The sequence below is a fragment of the Sinocyclocheilus rhinocerous genome, unplaced genomic scaffold (assembly GCF_001515625.1).
Source record: "Sinocyclocheilus rhinocerous isolate Xijiao unplaced genomic scaffold, SAMN03320098_v1.1 scaffold147, whole genome shotgun sequence".
Lineage (NCBI taxonomy): Eukaryota > Metazoa > Chordata > Actinopteri > Cypriniformes > Cyprinidae > Sinocyclocheilus > Sinocyclocheilus rhinocerous.
In genome coordinates, this window is record NW_015651498.1 from 933,778 (window position 1) to 957,048 (window position 23,271).

A 23,271-nucleotide genomic window follows, 5' to 3' on the forward strand; every position below is an offset into this window, starting at 1 on the left:
TGCTGACTGTCATAACTGAACGTGACGTGCTGTTTGAATGCTGAGCGGAGAATGACTGACAGCTGCAGCAGAAGGAAGATGAGTTTCTGTAAACCTAAATTCTGTCCCTCACATTAAGATATGGAATGGCTTCAGATGATATAGCAGGGCTTCAGACTGCGACCATTTTTTCTGCCTGTGCGACTACATTTTTTGTGTGGTCGCACTGGCGCGACCACCGCGTTGGTCAACTCATTAGCGCTGCAATTTATGTTGCTTATGAGAAACATCAAACGGCAAACGAAACTGAAAGCATAACGAAACAGCGCTTAAGAGAGTATACTCGCCGCGTCAGCACGAGCGCTTCACATACACACATACACATACACACACACACATAAACATACACACACATATATATACATAAATATATATATATATTTGTTTGGGAAATGGCACAGTATTATAAATATCTGAAAGTACACTCTTAACATCAGTCAGTCAAGCATTATAATATGATCCTGAGAAAGTTAGTTGCAAAAGAGCGACCAGTGGGAAGAATGAGTCTGGAGCCCTGTATAGGCTATACAGTGCATGAAAAGCAAACTGGTGCTCTTCTGTTTCTTTTGGTGTATGACTCCCCTTTGTGTCGTATAAAAAGCACAATAACCAGATCAAATAATCGCGATTAGACAGTTATTTAATTATCGCGACAGCCCTACTTCCGATTGCCGTCTAATGTGTATTTTGGCCATGTAATGTTGCTGAAATTAAATGTTATAGCCTCTGAGTCAGAGCAGCGATCATGGAAGAGAGAACACAAGCAGACAGCGCTGGAAGCTGCTAATGCTCATCAGTAAATCAGTGGAAAATTAATAGAAATCATGATTCTGTCTGAGCTATGCGTTTTAAAACGAACACGCACTAGTGTAAATGTAGCCTAACAGATGTGTAAACTGAAGACTATTTGAGCTTTATTAAAACTATTTTGCACTGATTTGTTGTGTTGGTTACATTTTGTTCCTTTGTGCAGTGGCTCAGGAGATGAGTCTTTGAGTTTGTATAAACATCAACAAGCTGAAAAATAAAACCAAAGTTTTTTTTTTTTAGATAATGTAATCTTGTTAAAATTGATTTCATAAAATTGGTATCGAAAAAAGTATCGTTCAGGAACCGGTATCGAAGTCAAGGTATCGGTATCGAAAATTTTTGAACGATACCCAGCCCTAAATAATAATAGTATTTGTAAGGAATATCACACAACTAAGATTTATTTTTCATTCATGTTTAGGGTTGGGTATCGTTTGAATTTCAATTCAGATTCTGCTTATCGATTCAGATTCTTTTCAATTCCCAGTTTCAATTCCAATGTGATTAAATAATGATATCAAACATTTATCCTGTGTCTCTTTTTTGCAAACCATTTATTGGAGCTGAATACCATGAACAAAAATCAACAGGCTACATAAAAACTGGATTCTTTAAGAGCTGTTTGTGTGCAAAATACAACTGCATGATTCTGGATAAATCGATTTATTTATTTTTTCCCCAATGGAAGTTGTGGTTCTCTCATGATCTCATGATTCTACATTAGACAACTAAACAAAATCACATGTAATTTATGAATTAATGATCTTTAATTTGAAGTTCAGAACATTTACGACAGCAACATCACCCACTAGAGCATTGAGAAGCTTCAGGCTCAGTGTCTTGTGAGTGTGTGTTTATGTAAGACAGAGATGAGTCACAGTAACTCTCCTGTTCCAAGCCTGCAGCCACACACATACACACACACACACACCATTGTTTGAGGTGGTTGTTTCAATATGACAGTCATGGGCTCACTGATAATTCATTCATATTTGCAGATATCAACAGAGCCACAGCAAACACTCTGAATTGGATTGAGAAGCATTTTGTTATTTAAAACTACTGATTAAACCAATTAATGTGACATTTTTTCAATTATTGGCACTGGAAAAGCAGATAGAAAATGAACAACCACAGGTTATTCTTTACATTCTATTAAAAAAAACTGATGACAGACTCATCCAGATTTGTAGCATCACATATCCAGCTCATGATGAAAATAGCCCTACCAATCCTTCAGCCATTGATAAACCAAATCAGTCACATATTAAAATACATGGCCTCAGTTAGACTGCACTTCTGTGAATGTCAACTACAGTCAATCACACATAGCTTTTATAAATACATAAATATAAAAAAAAATAAAAATCCATATAAATTCACTAGCTGACCTGCCTAACGGACTAGTCAATTATTAAACAACAAGTCAAGAATCCCTGAGCCAGTCCTAACAGAGAGGGGTTAGAGTAAAGAAATAAAGTTCAGTCATTAATGCGTCGAGCCACAGGGTGGATTTGAGTCTGCCAGCAGCCAAGACTCAAGGTGTGTGGTCCCACATCCCTGCCAGTGTATATGGCGCTCTCTGCCATTTCCTCGTGCTCACATTAAGTGCCATCTTTATTCAGTGAGCACTTCCACGTTAAACGAAGAGAGCCGTAAAAATCTTTTAAAGCCCCCAAAAACAGCACAGATGCCCACAGTACACACCTTGTTTCCACGTGAGTGGAGTTTAACAGGTCCTGCCAGCACTGAAGGCTGCAGGGAAGCATTCGGCACAAGAGCCATCTGCTTCACGGATGCCTTCCGTTAAACGATTTTTATAGCCCAGTGATACATGCGCAGTCAAACATAGCATTCATATGGTGGTAGGAAATCCCTTCCGTCAACAAGACCGTCAATATCCCTCTTCATGAATATAATAAACACCAGCGGTGCCGAGCATCAGATTACTAACTACACAACCGCTTGGCTCTGCAACCAGGATAGCAATTCAATACCGGTACGCCTTTTAACTAAATGAAAAGAATGCAGGTGAATTGTCAGGTTGGTGCACTTGGCTAGCATATACCTAGATTTCAAAGTAAAACAAGCTGTCTGGATTTGGTGACACTCAGACTAATGCTGTAGAAATGGAGCAGATGGAGGCGGATGAGACCCACAAGACCCCTACAGTGCCTGTGCTCGTCTCAGACAGTCTGGTGTTTGTGCAGCATCACAAAAATCCAATCAAAAATCAATAACTGTAAATCACACACAAAATGAGGCCTTTTTTAAAATGTCTATATAGTTTATAGAATTTTTTTAGTCTATATAATTTTTTGTAGTTTTAGTACTTCAAGGTAAACTAAATCAAAATATTTATTTATTTATTTTATTTTAAGCTATAATAACCCTGGGATAAATACAATTTGAGGATCATGCCACAACCATAGAAAATAGTGTAGACTCATTTTTTAGTTTATAAAAACTAAACTACGTAAAACAACATTACAAACCCATATATGTACATTTACTAGGGATGTAACGATTAACCGCGAGCCAGTTTGAGGTGGTTGTTTCAATATGACAGTCATGGGCTCACTGATAATTCATGAATATTTGCAGATATCAACAGAGCCACAGCAAACACTCTGAATTGGATTGAGAAGCATTTTGTTATTTAAAACTACTGATTAAACCAATTAATGTGACATTTTTTCAATTATTGGCACTGGAAAAGCAGATAGAAAATGAACAACCACAGGTTATTCTTTACATTCTATTAAAAAAAACTGATGACAGACTCATCCAGATTTGTAGCATCACATATCCAGCTCATGATGAAAATAGCCCTACCAATCCTTCAGCCATTGATAAACCAAATCAGTCACATATTAAAATACATGGCCTCAGTTAGACTGCACTTCTGTGAATGTCAACTACAGTCAATCTGAACATATCTGATGTGTAAAATACAGCTATGAGGACCAGTTTGGATCAATAAGAATAAGACCGAAACTGCGGCTGGTTAAGAAAAAAGTGCTCAGATTCCCCACTGGCTCAAAATAGATTTAACAAAATAATAGCAAATAATAGCAAAATAGCTTTCATATCAAAATCACAGTCAAGCAGGACTGTACAGAATAACATATGCAGAAATTAAACAAGCCACAAGGGAACCAATAAAGTGTGATCGGCACATTGGAAATCCATTACATTTCCAATGAGTAAAGTGGAAACAATGTCCCAGTTCTGGTTGTGGTGTTCTGCTGCAATCTGTGATCAATTATAGTGGGAAAGAAATCGAGTTCACCCAATGGAGGAAACGAGACATCTCCATCCAGTGCTTGACTTTCTCACCCTCCAGATGGAAAATAAAAACAATCAGCAGCGGCCCAGCCCTCGATGACGATCACATCTCTGAAGTTTCCCGTCCTTCAATAAATCTATCCATCCCTACTCTCAGAGCAACAATGCAGATCTATCTGAAAAAGAGGCTAAACGGACAACACCAAGTGGAAAGAGTGAAGGCATTTTGCTGAGAAACTCTAAAAGGAGGGGAGATTTCTTAAGCAGATGTCTTTTGTCGACTAGCTGGAACGAATTTCAGCAGGCTAGTGGGACGTAACGCTTTCAAGAGGAATGATTTTTCAGGCTGCCTTTTTGACCCCAAACAGCAAGTAAAAGCCCTGACCGCAAGCATGTACAGCAATCCCTCGAATGCATCTTCTAATAAACAGAAGAGCACACAGACACATGCCGCTAACCCCAAACACGCATCTCCACTGCCCTGGCTGGGCTCCAGAGGCAAGAGCTCAACAACTAGACGCGTGTGGCTTCTATAAATACATCCACAAGCTGGATGTGAACATGCGACGGGCTCGAGAGCATATTTGTTCATTTTTATAAACAATGTTTTCTGTAAATGATTCTGATTTCTGTCTGTTTTCTGAAATGAGTTTCTGTGGTAACAGACACAGATGCCGTCAATAGAGCTTACGCTGGATTTCATTTGAAGTATTCTTCTAAATAAATAGACTTTGCCTAAATAGAAAAAAACAGTATGATTGTGACGTGCTGAGATTATACATGTAAATACGGAATTTGCATTTGCTAAATAACCGAGAAATTAATCAAAAATGAAGGAAATGATCCAACCATGGAACAAAAACCAGCATAAAAACCAAGATCTGATCCTCTACTAATTCCTGTCATACAACATTTGGCCACTAACAGTCAAACTAACAGCCCACATGTCATTTCCTCTGAACAAGCACAGGCAAATGTTGTTTTGGTCAAGTGAATCAGTGGAATCAGCAGCTGTATGCCTCAGCTCTCAGAGATTTTATCACATTATGTGCATGTTTTTAGAAGTGATAAAGCTTGTAAGCATTGATGATCGCTGAACAGGCCAAGAGGATGAGAAAATTGGTAGTGGAGCGAACAGAGATGGGACAGTAGTATTGTGCAACTGCACAATAAATCATTTTAAAGTAAATAATTTCTGCAGCACTAGCATCATCAACCTGCTTGTGACAAAAATTAGTTCATCTGAATAAATGAGGTGGGATAGGAAAAAAATTAATTAAATTTTCACATAAGCATACATATACATATATATAATGCCTCAGCTCTCAGAGATTTTATCACATTATGTGCATGTTTTTAGAAGTGATAAAGCTTGTAAGCATGAGTTACCTTAAAGAATATCTCACCAGGTTGAGCGAAGAATTGATAGAAGCTATTTGGGAGATTAAACCGCCAAAAAATATTAAATAATCTTTAAACAGGACTTACTCTGATCGCCGCCGAGCTTCCATGCCATCTGGTAAGAAGAGCTTGATGGTCGACACTATACAGCCATGAGTGACTAAAAACAAGAGAAACATGAATTAGGGATGTATGTATGACACCAGTGGTTTTACAAAAAAAAAAAAATACTATTTTCATAACAAGAAACTACAAAGCTACAGGTTAACACAAACATGAACAGGCCATATGAGGCTGTCTAAGAAGCTTACATGTCTTAAAAGAGAGTGTTTTATGATCAAAAATATCCAGAGACTGATAAAAAATTCCTGACGTTCTGATGAGACGCAGTCAAGTTGTGCCGCAACAACGCAAAGACTTAAACACACAACACACAAATGTGACAGGAACCAAGGTTCCAAAGAAAACTGGAATCTAATTTCAATACCTCACCAGTTAAAATACAGGTTTTCTTGTTCATATGTACTTTCGTTTTGTTATGAAGTAATATTTGCCTTCATTCGTTCTAAAGGGTAAGTTACTTTGCATTTGTATCTGATTGTGAAAGCGTCCCATTGCATGTACTTGAGTTACGACACATCCAGAGCATCAACCAGCCAGCGCTCTTGGGTTTCAAAAGCCCATCTCTGCATTACAGCATCTGACAAAAGTGCAGTATGTAATGTAACAGGCTGCAAAATTAATAATATTACTTTTAGAAATGCACATTTGACAGTAGCTCGAGTTGACAGCAGTAGCTTGAGTTAGGATGCAGATGTAAATTTGTTCATTATCAAAAACTGTAACATCTGTAAAAACTGTAACAACCTCATTTTTATATGGTGAAATTTGATTATTCTGACTGTTTGAGTTTTATTAATATTAACCATTGGTCTTCCAGATTCACATACATTTATATAATGATAACCATAGTTAAAACCTCAATACCATGGTCAAAATGTTTCTGATAACGCTATTGCTTAATCAAAAAAAAAAATACTGTAATTATATTCTATTAATCCTTTAATACATTTAATACACGTGTACATTAATAATTAGAGATGCACCGATTGCAATTTTCTTTCCGATTTTTTTGTGTGACCTGCCTATACAGATTTTTGCCGATTCCGATTATAGAACTATAATTGACAGCAAATATAAACAAAAAATCTACTTTTTTCAATGCAAAAAAATTATTTATATAATAAAGGAAATTATTAAACATTACAATTCCCCTAATCTGGACTAAGTTTTCTTACTTAAACAACTCTCAAAATAAAGTGCTCTGTGAATGGAAAGAGGTAGAAATGAGATGCTGTATAACAAAACAGATGTCATTTCCCACTATGTTTATACATTTTTTCCCTAACCTTATAAAATGTGTCATCTTTCACATCAAATTCTTACATTTTTTCAATAAATTCAGTTAGAATAATAAGAAACTGTAGAGTTGTAAATCAGAATGTAAAAATATAATATTTACATTCATATTTTATATATTTGTTATAAATATATTATAAATATAAAATTATATATATATATATATATAAAACATATAAACATTAAATATATACAGATTTCGTAAATATATATACATACATATACATATATATATATACATATAAGGGATGCTCCGATCGATCGGCTGGAGATCGGTATCGGCCGATAATCACATTTTATGACTCGAACGGTACTCACTAACTTGGCCGACCTCACGAACCGATCGCAATTTGATGACGTCAACACGTGACGACGTTCATGATGTGTGGGGACATAAATGATTTGGCACCACAGTCATGTCATCACCGGTGTGGAAATGCTATGACGTTTCGAGAAACAATGAAAAATTCACTATTTGTCGTCGTGTATGTTTTGCATGATGATATGATGACTGGATGGTTCATTTTTAACAGCAGTTTCAGTGACGTTAGAGCTGATCTGCGCATCACTGCATACGTCTGCGGAGCATTATGGCTCCACGGGAACAAACTTTATCTGGAATGTCACCGTTTCTGTCACTGCAACTTCCTGATCAGGCGAACGAACACACACACACACGAAATCGTCTGCCTCATGAAAAATGTAGTTAATATTTGCATCATTTATGACTTATTTTATCCACCCGCGACCCACCCACAAATAATCAGAATGCATTTTTTATTACCCGTCCCGCAGATTATCCGCAGCGCCCGTGGATATAGGAAAAGCAAATATGTTTCAGATGGACTTACTGAAAATGCAAATTCATTCTCTGCCAGCAGGAGGTGCTTTAAAGCGGGAGAAACAGGTTTCCCCAGTAACGGCTGTACACAAAGCAGCGCTGAGCTCACAAATGCTGCTTTATCAGGCATATAACATGCAAGATGAAATGAAAATGACATAAAAAATTTCTAAAGATAGTCTTCCTTCAGAAATACAGTGATATAAAAACAGCCGCGCCTCGTTTATATTTTTAAACGTGCAGTACGTGCTCATGTTTATTCAACGAAGCCTTTTGGAAAATCGGTCAGTTTTTATATTGTGCCGATCACCACAAATAAATAAATGATAACACGATAGCGATAACACCAAATTTAACACACCTGCTCCCCATTCACACCTGAGACCTTGTAACACTCTAATACTTTTTCTAAACTCTTTACTGAAAACTTCACCGGCTTATTGGAGCGAGTTGAACAGGACTTAAAGCGCTGGGCCCCGCTTCCTTTATCAGTCGCAGGTCGAATAAATTCTGTCAAAATGAATGTGCTGCCTAAGTTTACCTATCTGTTCCAGTGTATCCCAGTGTTTATTCCTAGTTCATTTTTTCGTAGGCTGGATAAGTTTTATCTAACTGAAAAAAAAAAATATATATAAATATTAAATGAAAACTTAAAAAAAAAAGAAAAAGAAAAAAAGGTTGAAATAAAAGTTTAAGTACTAAAAATAGGTCTGAAATAAAAATGTATGCAGTACAGAAATATTTTTTAAAAAGCTAATAAAAATGACAAAAGCACATAATAAAATTACTAAAACTGAAACTAAACTGAAATATAAATATTAATAATTCAAATATTAATAAATAGTATAAAATTAGAACAACTGCATTTAACAGAAATAAGTTTAAATACTAAAATGACTGACACCAATAAAAATTAACACTATACAAAAATATTTAAAAGAAATAACTATTAAAATGATTTTTAAAAAATGCTTTGACTGCTGAAAATAACCAATACTGTCCTTAAGTGTTGACCAGGCAAGCTCTCAACTGATTTACTCCGCCACATGATTGGTTTGAGCTGCACACATAATAAAAAAAACAGCCACTAACTGGCTTTGAGCCGTCATGAATTGAGATTGTTTCGTGTACTTTTTGGAACTCCCTGAATTTCCTCGCTCAGCTGGATGAATAGACTCACTGTCAAACACAACTACAGTATGAGTGACATTCATTAATTCCACCAGCATCCCACATCACACGTGGGCATCGCTGCTAACAGGTTCATCGGGTTAAGCCACAGGATGAATGCTGTCTCCTTCAATGCACCCAGATCAAGGTTATGCCTTGATAAGACCCACAAACCTGACTTTGAGGAAACAGCTAACAAGCATTTTACTTCACATTATGCTACTGATTGGCCATATGATCGAGCCAGAGTCACATCCTCCATCATAGCGGTAGTGAAATGTGATATCTGTGTTTGTCTTACGTGTATTTTGGCATGGAGACTGCATGACATTGGTGATGCATCTGTTCGTAAGCAACCAGCTCATTTAGAAAAAACACAGATTAGCTCATGTGCATAAAGAATTAGGTCAGTTTTGATTCAGAAATACATCTTTATCAAAGCCAGGCAAGAGAAACGTAATGCATGCAGAAGCAGATCGGCCTCTGGTTCACATAAGCTCAAGGTTTGATATGCCACATTTAGCAGGATCCTACATACGGTGCTTCAATTTTCCTTAGTGACTTTAAAAAACCAGAACTAGTAAATGTAGAAGCAAACGAGAAAAAATGGAGAAACACAAATGATACAGCATATTCCCTCCTATTTCCTCTTGCTAACGGTTGTGCTGACTGTATTCTGAGGTTATTGTGGTCGCAGATCTCATATGTTTTACATTTGCTCAATTTTCTAAAAGCCCATAATGTTAATGTCATTTATGCATAAGCAGGAACTGAGTAAACATGAGATTAATGAAACATGATGATAGGCAGCACTATATGTAAGCAACATTATAAGCAACCAAAATATTAACATTTTATACTTCAATTAGATACTAACAAACAATATCTACTGATATGTTAAGAATTATTTAATGAACATATAAATACAGGTAATATTATAAAATACATTTGAATTAGTTCTACACTAATGCAGGGATTCCCAAACATGTTTGCCAGCAAAAGCCCTTATGACAAAATATTTTCATCAAATACGCCCTGAGATTTTAAGGCAATTAATATTTCAATAATTTAACAATGCTCTGGGCTTCTCTGATGTTGGTTAATGGTCACATGGCATGCAGGTAAACAAATATGTAATATTTTTTAGTAAATGTTTTATTTAGATTTTTTTTCATCTAAAATTAATATTTTAAAAATTATTTAAAAACTGTAAATTATTTATTTACATATTAGGGCTGCATGATGTGGTCAAAAAATTATATTTTGTCATTTATTAGTTTGAACTGCAATATGATAGACATTTAGGCAAAAAAAAAAAGACCACAACAACAACACCAACAATACAATTATTTTATTAAATTTACTCTAATTATAAAAAAAATAAGACAAAAATCTATTACTACTGTAATAATTCAACTGTACTTTAAAATAAAAATTGGTGAGTATTTTATCATTTTATTTTACACCAGTTTAAAACAATACTGTCAGATGAACTACAAACTACTTTACAACTGTTGTCTCTTTTTTTTCACCAGCCTTACTTGATAGTGTAAAATACTTCATGTGTGATTTCTAAGCTATGATTATAAAGTCAAGTGGTAGGGAGGAACTTCTGCTCGCCTTCATTTATCAACAGCTGGTGCGTTAAATATTGATTAAATATGCTGGGACACATCACTAATGCACCTGCATGTGTCACAGTGACTGTCAAGTGGCTACTACACGGGGGGTGAGTGAAATACAGAGAGAGGGAACGAGTGAGCGAGAAAGAGAGAGGGCTGATTTTTCTGTCAGGGATTCGCCCCCAGATCCCATCGTCAAAGAACACATTAGCATTCCCAAAGAGAGCCGGCGCTGCCACCAGCCTTCTGCCTCTAATGGCCTCTAACACATATCTGACTTGAACTTATTCAGCACATCTCTAACAGGTGACAGTATTCCTGAGAACAGCGTGAAGGTCATCATTCATCCTATAAGAAATCTCTTTATATTCTACCTAACCGAGTCCATGTGCAGACTGGAACTATTTTGAGTGCAGGTTTTATATAAGCTGTACAGAAAGGCAGTATTACCCTGTGCAAACAAGAGCAGAGAAGATTTGTGCAATTAACACTTCCAACACTGATAATTAAAAGGAATCATGTGAAGGAAGGAGGTGGAACATCAACTTCAGTTCTGCTGGTAGAATGGTTTAAGCAAGACATCTCTATGCTATTTGGATGGTTACACCTGTTTAGAGAGCTGTCAGATACAAGACAACTAATATAGTAATGAATGCTATGCTCCTTTATTAAAATTAAATATGAATGCAATATTAACAAATTAAATAAAATGTCTTAATATTTGCAAAAAGTAGCCTTCAACTATTTCTCAAAATAAACAAAGCAAATGTTTTTACAAGTAATTACTAGGGTTGGGTACCAAACTCGGTACTTTTAAGGGTACCGACCGAATTGCGTCGGTACTACCGAGTACCGATTCACGTTAAATCAATAAGAAACAGTCTGGTTGTTAATGTTGTCCGTTATTTTTGTTAACTAAAAAAACATTTTCTTTACTTCAAATAAAATAAACATTAACTGCAAAAAAAAACGTGCAAAGCCAACATTTTTCATTTTAATTTAGTTTAGCGAAATCAGTTCTTCTCTTTTCTAGTCAAAATAGTAGAGCTGCACGATTAATCGTTAAAAGATCGCAATCTCGATTCAGACAACCACACGATCTCATTTCTAAATGACAACGATTCTCCCGTGTCTATTAAACCTTTGACAAAGTCTTACCGGATCATTCAAATCTGCGTTCGCACTGCCGCTGACACACAGAGAGCAGTTACCATGTTTGGTTAAGAAACAGCTTCACAAACAGTCTTTTCAACTACACAGTATTATTTCTGTCGTACATTATTTCATATTATTTCTGTTCTGTCATTCATATTATCACAGAAATACTGGGATGAAAGTTTATAATTCAGATATAAACATTGATGTCTATGGTAGCGCGACCAAAATAGAGCAAATCCGCGTTTGATAGTAACTGCCACATAACGTTTGTGTCGATTACATTGTTTCGCCACTAGGTGGCGAAAAGTGACTTAATGTATAATTGAATTAATCATTTATTCAAGAGAATCGTTCAAAAACGCTGATTCATCCAGTAGGTTTATGAGTGAGTCGTTGAATCATTGATTCAAACAACTTTTTCATAATTTTAATATTAAATTGGTGTATTAAATATATTATATTTTAAATACATATACACTACCAGTCAAGATTTTTAATGTTTTTTTTAAAGAAGTCTCTTCTGCTCACCAAGCCTGCATTTATTTGATCCAAAGTACAGCAAAAACAGTAACATTTTGAAATATTTTTACTATTTAAAATGTAATAATTTTAATAAATTTAATAATGTAATTTATTCCTGTGATTTCAAAGCAACATTTATCTGAAATAGAAATCTTTTGTAACATTATAAATGTCTTTATCATCACTTTTGATAAATTTAAAGGATTCTTTCTAAATAAGAGTATTAATTTATATGTTTAGTTCAGAATCGTGATCTCTATTTGAGACAAAAAAAAATTGTGATTCTCAATTTATCCAGAATCGTGCAGCTCTACAAAATAGTACAATAGCTCACATCATACTGTCTGTGTTAGTCTCCCTTAATCATATCAGCCAAAAGCCATGAGATTTATTTCATGAGAACAGCTCTGAAAGCCAACGCTGAGATCTTGAAGGAATGCAGAGTTCAAGCTTCAAAAGCAAGTCTAAACCTAAATCACTCCTACCTGAAAAGAGCTCCATCCAGGGATGGAAAACAAACGGCCTGGATGGGGAAATTAACATCGATCGGAACAGGCTGTGTAATGCAGGTCAGCTATAGCAAAGACACTAACCCGGTAAGCTTGGTTACAGCAGGTCAGGCAATAAAGTACCCTTAACCTCAATCCTCAAGAACCAGGCACATCAATAAGAACCTGGAAAGCTTCTCATTCGTGCTGGAAATATGAGGCATGTAAACACTACTTTAACACAGTAAACAAATGTAAAACTGCTTGCAAGTAAACCTGAATGAAGGAAAATGTCTTAGTTACTGCAGCAAAAACACTTACTATAAACAGATAAAGTGCCAGTTTCCTCTGAACGTTCGATCAGATGCAGTGGAGTTTTAAAATTCGCTACCAGCTACAGAATGACTCAAGCCTTAGTGTGGTTTAAGATTTCAAAAGGCTTTTAGTCTTTGAAGAAAAAAGACAATATATTGACAATTTAAAATGACAAGGACAGGTGATGTTTATTCATTTTAGTCCATTTTACTCTAAAATCATTAACTAAAATGCAACTAATTTGCAAAATGGACTAAAAACTGTCAAGCTGTAACAGAAAACTTTAACAAAATATTCAAACATTTTAGTTGAGTATTAAATTGAATTAAATTGATTGACAATGAATAAAAGAAAGCAATGGCATATAGGGCTGTGCAAAAAATCGTATGCGATTTTCATGCGCATCTCATCAGTAAAGCCGCTCCTGTGATTCATGTGCAATATTCAGTTTAAATGTAAAATGCTACATTATGTTACATTTAATACATAAATAACTGATCAATTGAATGCTTTTCTATAACATAAGTGCAATAATATATTGCAGCGCTGTTTGTTTTCAAAAACTAAATTAAAATATTCAATGTATTTATTCATTTTTTTCATCTTCATTTTGCTGATAAACTAAAAGAAAAACAGGATTAAAACTACATAGTTCAAAAAAATACATGAATACCTTTTAACATTTAATACATAAATAACTGATAAATTTATTGCTTTTATAATATATTGCAATGCTGTTTGTTGTCAACAACTGAATTAAAAGATTCAATTATTGTATTTATTCATTTTTCAAAAACATAAACAACAAGATTAACACTACACAGTTCAAAGAACTCAAAGCCTCCAATATTTATTTACAAAGTCAATATACACTCATACTGCTAAAACATCCATCAAAAAACACCTTATTATGATTCACCAGCCAATAATCAATATCAACTTCACTTCTGAGGTTCTGGCCAATATCTGTGTTTCCTAAAAGCCTGGAGTCTGTCATTCTCAAATACTATGAAAGCTCTAAGAACTTAATAAAAAATAAGGCCAAAATGTTTATTCCATTAAAGTCTTCCATCATTAGCTTTTCAAAACACCAGAGCGAAGGCTCAGGCCTGGATGGAAGCCCATTCATTGAACTACCTTGAGAATTATAGGAAATAAAAGAAAGCACACTTCTCTGTCAGATGTACACATTTCACTGTCTGAATGGACTGGAATAATATTTACATTTAATCATTTAAAGTGAACATCACAGGCAATCTGTCAAAAGAATCCGCATCTATAGTACAATGAGCCAAATTAAAAATATAAACTAGATTAGTACAAAAAGCTACAGCAGAGGTAAGATGCAGAAAACAATGGCATGAGAGAGGGATTTTTAATGACCAGGCATAATAATTAGAGCCCGACCGATATGGGTTTTTTGGGGCCGATACCGATATTTGGGAGTAAAAAAATAGTACAGTACCAGTCAAAGGTTTGGACACTTTTCCATTTGTGTGTCCAAACATTTGACTGGTACTATATATAGAATACAGTATATACATAAACAGAATATATATACATAAACACATTTTTTGCAATGATCACTCAAATGTGGTGATCAAACACTTATAATGACGTGACAAAGATATGTAATGATGGAGGCAGGGCATTTAACAACTTAACAAACTTTATTCAAAATGAGTCTGACATCAGTGCACTAAACAGTAAAGTTGAAGTTTATTCAACTATAATTCAGTTCAATTCAGTTTTTCACTTCGAAACATCGATGGAGGCAGGTCATTTAACAACTTAACAATAAACTTTATTCAAAATGAGTCTGACATCAGTGCACTAAACAGTAAAGTTGAAGTTTATTCAACTTTAATTCAATTCCATTCAACTTTATTCCGTTGAAGTTTATTTCACTTTGGAACATTCATTCACGGATTTGCGCTACTGTCTTCACACACAGACGAAACTTACTAGAGAAGTGTGAAGTTTGACATAATTTACCTCTGTAAATAAATATAAATTCACGTCTCCCGCACTTTAATGCCCTTTAAATGTAACGTGTACGTTCCCTTGGAACTACAGCACTGTAGAAGTATGTCAGAGCTTTGTGTGGTGTTGAAAACTTCACATTTAAGAGATTATGACAGCATGGATTTGCATATGATCCAATTAAGATGTCTCTCATTTAATATTATTAATTGTGTTGTCAAGATCTCATTAGATAACAGCGCTCGCACAAGAGATTTTTCCAAATCCCTATGATTTGTATGATTTTCCAATGCCCTATGATTTGTTACTGGTTGTCTGTGGCATTGTATGTGTCTGCAAATATTAAAACAATTGCAGCTGAGATTTGATATTTCTACGAGAGCGGTCTGAAATATTAGAAAACCTTGCTGAAACAGGACACTACATCATGTATGCCTGTCAATGAATCAAATTAATATCTGCGACCATACTGTGAATAAGCTAGTTCACTATAAAGAACATGCTGAGAGTGTATTTTCAACTCCAAAACATACATATCTATAACATCAGTATTTTCTGTCATGTAGCAGGTCGATGAGAAGAGAGAGCGCCTGTACAGCTGCTCAAGATCTAGGGTGTGGGTCGCCCCGCGGGGCACTGGGTGAATTCATATCAGAAAGGTGTGGGCTCTGGTAGCTAAAATCAGCTGCTAGCCAGTTGTCCCCATATTGGAGCTGACTATAATAACAACAGACTGTAAAAAAGGGGTGCAAATGACATCAGACTATTTTAAGACTCAACAACAGAACTCACACTTTGACAGAAAATATGCAACAGCCTGCAGCTAAAAATGCTAACAGCAGATGATCAGCAACACCATAGACACTTGAAGAGAAACAAAATTTAATGAAAGCTGTAAGAGACTTAAGAAACTACAGAACAGTAAATATCTCAGATGCACTACCAGAAACAGCAGCAAAAAGCAGAACGTATTTATTATGAGACATATTACATATATAGGACCAATAAAATAATTTTTTCTAGTTAATAGCTCAAATGAAAATACCAATTTTTCCAAGCAATGAATAAATGATCAGTGATATTAGACCCACATCACATCACATGGGTGAACTCTTCTCTGCTGTTTCCATGGCATCAGATAAAGACAAGTTTGAAACAGATCACAAGGAGGGACAATCCTACAAATGTAAACAGCCTAATCATGAACACATTCAAATTTACAATATGACTAGCTGATATTTATAAGAGTTGCCAGGTAGAACTCAGAAGTCATTCTAAGAGCTCTTTTCAATTTAGACTTTGAGCAGATGGTAATATTTACATTTTGATATTAGTATTTACATACTGTAGTGTTTCCCCTGCCATTATATTAGGGGGGATATCTAACATCGTTTCAGAAAGGCAGGGCATAGAGGAGAAACAATAATGTACATTATGTGGAAAATAATGTGTTTTTTTACCTTAAACCGCATAAACACATTTCATTACACCAAATACACAAATAATGTTCTTTTTAGCAACATCATATGACTTTAAAGTTCTCTATGTGTAGAAATAGCCATTTAAATAGATATAATCATAACAACAATGCATCTCACTGCTGTAACCAATAAAAATGGATTCTAACAGTTTATCATGTTTGGTGTGACTGTGAGCTAAAAATGTATTTAAGTACTAATGCGTTGTAAAAAAAAAATCAAATGTGATTAAGTCTAGATTATCAAACACACTTTAAAACATGGCTAAGTGATATAGAAAACATGTAACTGACAGATTTCCAGCAAAGACAACTATACTGTAACAGGGCTCGCAAAATGTCAAAATCCCTGGTAGCCCTTCGGGGAGGTACTCTTCAGATTTTGGTAGCCCGAAAATTATTTTAACTAGCCCAAATAAAAAAAATACCTTTTTTTTTAATATAGAAAATCAGATAAGAGTTTACATGTCAATCAAAAAATATTTTCAATACACAAATATCAACAAATATGAAGGAAATAATTTTATTTCACTATTTACAGGGTATCTGCAGAATTTTTAAAAATAAATTTAAGGCAATTTATGAACCATTTTAAGAGCTGCACAAGTAAAATGAACACAGTATGAGTGGGGTTGGACAATGTCTGTGGTAACATACAGTATTGAGCCATAAAATTACATGATTTACAGTTCAGATACAGGTTTTCACAAAAACAAAAATCTTATACAACAGCATTTCAGCCTTCAGACCCAGTCGGTTGCCTTCAGATACATTCAAATAAAGACATCCGCACGGCATTTTGACTTGAAACATGCAGCGCTCATATTTATTCAATTACATCATTGCCTTTTGAAGTTTAATCCAGCCGTATCGCGACGCTTGTCTTTCCGTCCCCAACTGTAAGACCTCTTGAAATTATAATTAAGACATTTCTTATACCATTTAACATATTTAAAACTTTTTTATGGCCTTAAGTTTGATACAACTCACTGTAGGAGTTTTTAAGGACCCGCGGGAGATCTGCATTTAAGATAGCCCGTCGGGCAGAGTGGTGATACATTTTGGTAGCCCGACTGGAAAACACAATAGCCCCGGGACGTCGGGCTAGCGATTTTGCAAGCCCTGTGTAATATATACCATTACTGTGATATAAAATGACTCATATCACGTTATTCTTCATACCGCCTCTAGGTTCAAGTAAGGCTTGAAGTTACAAAAGAATTTCATTTGTGCTGTATTTACAACATCAAAGCCTGTTAAATAATCATTCTTCTTTAATTTGGCAGATTAAAGTTTTTCTTTCAGTAAAAGCAAAAGTTGTTTCTGAAGGGTTAATCGCCTCACCTGGTTTTGTAGCGAGTAGCACTCCCTTAATTCAAACACCACACCTTAATCTACATGACTGCAGTTAGCAACCATAGCCGCAATTATTTCACAACTGCAGAGACATTATTCCCCAGAGTGATGGCAAAACTTCACTGCATCAAATACTTCCTCTTTACAGGCAAAACACACCTACACGTCACACCAGACGTACAGAAAACCTCTTTATGCGTGCAAACTGTACTAACAACAAATAAAGACATCCTTATGTTACACAAAGCCACCCAAAACCTCTAAACAACCAAAGAAAACCATTGAAAGCAACCGTAAGATTGCCTAAGGGAGAAAACAAGTTATGACCTAATACAATGTGCACTTGCATCTGAAAGTAGAACTCAGTGAATCACCAGCATTAAACTCACAATAGCACGTTCCTGGATAATACGGCGTGGTGGAATATGTTCTGCTGCTTTCAACAGGATTATTTTACACTTTCATTCACATATGACGCTGTGAAAGCAGAGCCACACTAATGCATATACCTGGCAGCTAATAACCTCGGACATCCAATTTCACAAGCCAGACCAGAATTAAGAGCTGTCATTTTCAGCATCAACACATGGAGCATAGAAATGCCACAGCAATATTTTACTCCTGTTTACCAGACAGCGCAATGTCATGTGTGAAAGTCTCAAACTGTTCATCTGCTGCTATAAAAATGCTCTGTCACCTTTCACGAGAGATGTTATAGGTCATTATGACTGTGATAGTGACTACATGTAATGGCAAACAATCCCGTCTTATCTGTCTAATGTCACATAAACATCACTTTGTAGATCAGAGATGCCCAATCCTTTGACTTGGCACGCCATACCATAATCACAAGAGGGAGGAAAAATGCCATTGAAGCATAGGCCTATATTAATTTGATTGTTTTATTTTAACATTAATTTTTTATTCATTTTTGCATTGAAATGTAGAGAATCTAAATTAATTTTATTTAAAAAATGCATTATAATATAATACAACTAGATATAAAAGGACAATTTTTCTGTCCACAGCCCTCAATCAATTTAGATATTTGGTAGTCAAAAATGCGGGTACCTCTGCTACAGATTATTTATAAGAAAACATATGGCTTCAACATTACTTTAGCCTATATATACACAGTGGCCCAAAATATCTGGACACTCAAGCCACACTTGGGCCTAATGTATGAATCTCACCGCATCAGATAAAGTATCAAACCAAGCATAATTTATTTATATGAAATATTGTAGTACAAACATGCTTTATGTCAGTAGTTCTCAACCAAGGGCCCTGGATTCAGCAGAGGGCCTCAGTAAACTTCCAAGGGTGATTTAAAAGTACTCAATTACATAATTTAATATTATTCATTTAATTAATTATATTATTATTAATAAATTTAAATAATCTAACTTAATTAAAATACTAAAATATATATATATATATATAATAAATAAAAAGGAGGGAAATCTTTTTTTTTTATATATATAAAAAAAGATTTCCCTCCTTGATATTATTTCTGTTTATCGCTCAGTTTGTTAATAAAAAATTTAACTTAAAACAAGCCACTTTGTCATAATTATAGTATAAATACTGGTGGAAATATCTGACCTTATATGTAGGGAGGACCAATTTGAAAGAACCACTGCTTTGAGTAAAACATTCACCAAAAAGACAGTTGTTTGTTTTGAATGATAAAACAATAGACTAATGCAGAGACACTAACAATGAAATGAAATTAAAATTAAATGTATGCATTTAGCAGACGCTTTTATTTTATCAGTATGTGTGTTCCCTGGGAATTGAACCCACAACCTTTGCGCTGCTAACGCAACTAATGGGACTTTATTGTAAAGTGTTACCAAGTTACCAACTGGGGCTTTTAGCGTCTAAATACTTCTGGGTGGCACAGAATGTATATAAGCCTACTGTAGACAGAAAATCCTAATAAATCAAGACAGCTCGAGGTGCATTTTTCATCTGCATGTCAAGCCAATCTGACCTGTTCCGCCTGCCGAGAAAGCTAAAACACCCGACTTACCTTTCCCGTCTTGTGGTCGAACCACACCAGAGCGTGATTCCTGGACAACACCTTGCAGTCGAAGGTGGCGTTATTCTGGGCAGGGCGACACCGGGCCACGGAGCGCCCGATCTTGACCGGCTCATCCAGGTAGACGTGACGTTCCTGAAACGGGTGTGAATTCGGGCGACAGGTGAACACGGCCAGCGCTGAAGGCATTGAGGACGGCTTGGGAGTGCTACTCCAACCAGAGACGAAAGACAGGGTTTCTTGATCCAGACTGGCCTGTTGCTCCAATTCTCCTATCTTTCTAATGAATTATCAGGAGAACAACGCACATAGTAACACGAAAAACTCTAAGAAAAGACGAGGCTGTCCTGTTGACCGACTTCATAACGTCAAAATGACTAGTTAGACACTATGTAGACGACTTCATGCCCCCTAGCAAGACCCCCATGATGCCAAACCAGCTGCCCAATTCCATACAAATCTGTTTTTTAAGATGACAGTCCACAATTTGAGCTGTTACACCTCGTTCCCTACACAATTCATCCTCATCCCCCTTCACAACCATAGGCCTGGCCAAAAAACAACGCTAATATAACTAACAACCTGTTGGACCAGCTAATCTATCCTCCCCCAAAAATAAGACATGCGTTTCTAGATTAACTGGCAATGACTTCTATATTAAAGGGCACAAAACGCACTAACGTAAATGCTAAACCCTAATGAAGATTAATAAGGTGAGTGGGTTTGGCTGAAGTATGCAGGACAGATCATCAACCCACCACTCCCCGAGACAGCTCAGTCATTCAATATGAAAACAAAAGCTCAAAGACCTGATCAACCCGACATCAGAAAGCTTTTAACTATCCAAAATTCATATAAACCGCTCGCTCGGAGGATGTTTTCTTGCACACGAGAGCGTTAGCTGGCTAACTTCATATTAGCTCGTTAGCTTCGCTGAGGTAACGGTGGCCTTTTATCTTCTTCTTATGAAGCCGTCCGGACTGGAAGAGAGTTTATAAATAATTCCAAATGGATTTATCCGGGGGAGAGCAGTTATTTCTTTCGTCTGTGCAACTTTCGAGTGTGGAGAATTTGCGAAAATCCAGTATTAGCTCGCGAGCTCGATACCTAGCTTAGCTCGCTGAGAGACGCGATAAATTCCCCAGAAAACAAACTGGTAAACGAATAAAGTCCGTGACACGGTCCCGCGATAAGCCGTGGAGGTCTCCGCTCCCGGGGACACTGAAAACGGGAGGAAAAATCGCTGTGTGCGAGAGGATAATTGGAAGTAAGTCGTCCTCCTGTCGAGAGACACACACATACACATACACACACACACCGGTCACAAACCGCCGCGGGGACGCGCACCACCGAGAAAGGGGGCGGGGACTTTGCGGTGACGCGCCAACGGAGGCGGGGCTGCTGTGAAGACGAATGGCGTTTCCAGAGAAAAGGGTGACGTTTTTCATATGGAATTAAAATTGATGGTATGGAGGCCCAAACATGCAGATCCTTTTTAAATAATCAATCAATCAATCAATCAATCAATCAATAAAACTGTATTACAGACGCAAGGTCCAAATTTAAAAGACAATAGGACAACATATAAGTATAACATATAAGTAAGTCAATGAATAAATATACATATAAATACATATAAAAATAAATAATCAATCAAATGACTGTATTAGTCCTGCATTAGTTGGGACTTTGCACGCGCCAACGGAGGCGGGGCTGCTGTGAAGACGAATGGCGTTTCCAGAGAAAAGGGTGACGTTTTTCATATGGAATTAAAATTGATGGTATGGAGGACCAAACATGCAGATCCTTTTTAAATAATCAATCAATCAATCAATCAATCAATCAATCAATAAAACTGTATTACAGACGCAAGGTCCAAATTTAAAAGACAATAGGACAACATATAAGTATAACATATAAGTAAGTCAATGAATAAATATACATATAAATACATATAAAAATAAATAATCGAATAAATGACTGTATTAGTCCTGCATTAGTTTTTGTATTACTTTTTTCACTTTATTTATTAATGTATTGAATTTAAAATTTATTTTTAGATGTTGTTAATTTAATTACATTTATTTTTTGTGGTTTTACTGTTTCATTTATTTTTATTTTTGTTGTTTTTATTTATTTATTTATGTGTTCATTTGTTTTATATTTATTTATTTCCACATGTATTTATTTACATATTATTTATTAATTTATTTAAACAATTTATATTTATTTTGTATTTATCCTTACATTTGTATCCCCTATATTTCTATATTAGCCTACGCTAATATTAGTCTCTTTCATTCTTATTCTGAGGTCACCGTAGCCATACGGATCCAGTCTGTATCCAGACCAGATGGTGGATCAGCACCTAGAGACGACCTCTACAGCCCTGAATGTCAGCGGAGACCATGTCAACTAGATGTGCCAGAGAGACAGATCCCCTGCGAAGACCTCGTCACCTCATTGGCCATCAGCACAAGACCACGGGAACCAGACGAGTCCTCTGCACAATCTGACCTGTGTTGCAGCCTGGAATTAAACCACGCCTTGCTGGTTTCATCAGGCCAGAGGAGAACTGACCCCCCGACTGATCTTGGTTTCTCCCAAGGTTTTTTTCTCCATTTCTGTCACCGATGGAGTTTTGGTTCCTAACCACTGCTTAGTTTGGGACGCTTGAATGATTGCACAGACACTATTGGAAGAGAGCTGAACTGGAAGACGACATCACTGAATCATCAATGAACTGACTTTAGCTGGAAAATGACTCTTTGTTATTGTCCTTTTGCATTATTGACAAACAATTTTCCTGTTTGACAGAGCTTTAGCTGCTTTGACACAATCAGTATTGTATAAAGCGCTATAAAAATAAAGGTGACTTGACTTGACTTATAAAAATGACCACAGACTTTATGATTATAAGGTAAATTAGACCATATTCATGAGGTGCTTGCTAGAATGCCTTTTAAAAACAGCATTGAAGGAGTTCCCATGAATGCTGGACACTTTTCCTTCACTATCTGGCCCAATTTATTCATTTTAAAAAATCCAATAAGTAAGATGCCAAACTGGAAGGGTTTGCTTAATATTCATTGACAAAACAGCTCACTTAGCAAGCACAGACAGCACAAAACAAATGCATATTGGCAAAACCAAAGCATTTGGAAGGGGCTTCTAGGCTCCCAGTAAAAGTACAAGTTATTTATGGAGTTCAAAATCATTCCTGGAAGGAGGAGTGTTTCAAAGCTAACTCCACCCCCAGTCCCTCTGATTGGACTTGGAATCTGTGGACTAAATTAAATTACACTGAACATCTGTCACACCAAATGGAGCATGCTGAT

At 36.0% G+C, this 23,271-nt stretch overlaps 1 protein-coding gene across 1 annotated transcript in view; it reads right to left on the minus strand.

Annotated features, from left to right (window-relative positions):
- The window catches only part of LOC107712948 (sarcolemmal membrane-associated protein-like), a 53,257-nt gene extending 31,993 nt beyond the window's left edge, over positions 1–21,264 (minus strand). The window contains exons 1-4 of the mRNA XM_016518348.1: positions 19,916–21,264; positions 10,965–11,041; positions 5,850–5,914; positions 5,626–5,698 (exon numbers count right to left, since the gene is read on the minus strand). Of these exons, the coding sequence (XP_016373834.1) occupies positions 5,626–5,698; positions 5,850–5,914; positions 10,965–11,041; positions 19,916–20,122 (422 nt within the window). The 5' untranslated portion in view covers positions 20,123–21,264. The remainder of the gene's footprint in view (positions 1–5,625; positions 5,699–5,849; positions 5,915–10,964; positions 11,042–19,915) is intronic.
- Between the last annotated feature and the right edge of the window lie 2,007 nt (positions 21,265–23,271).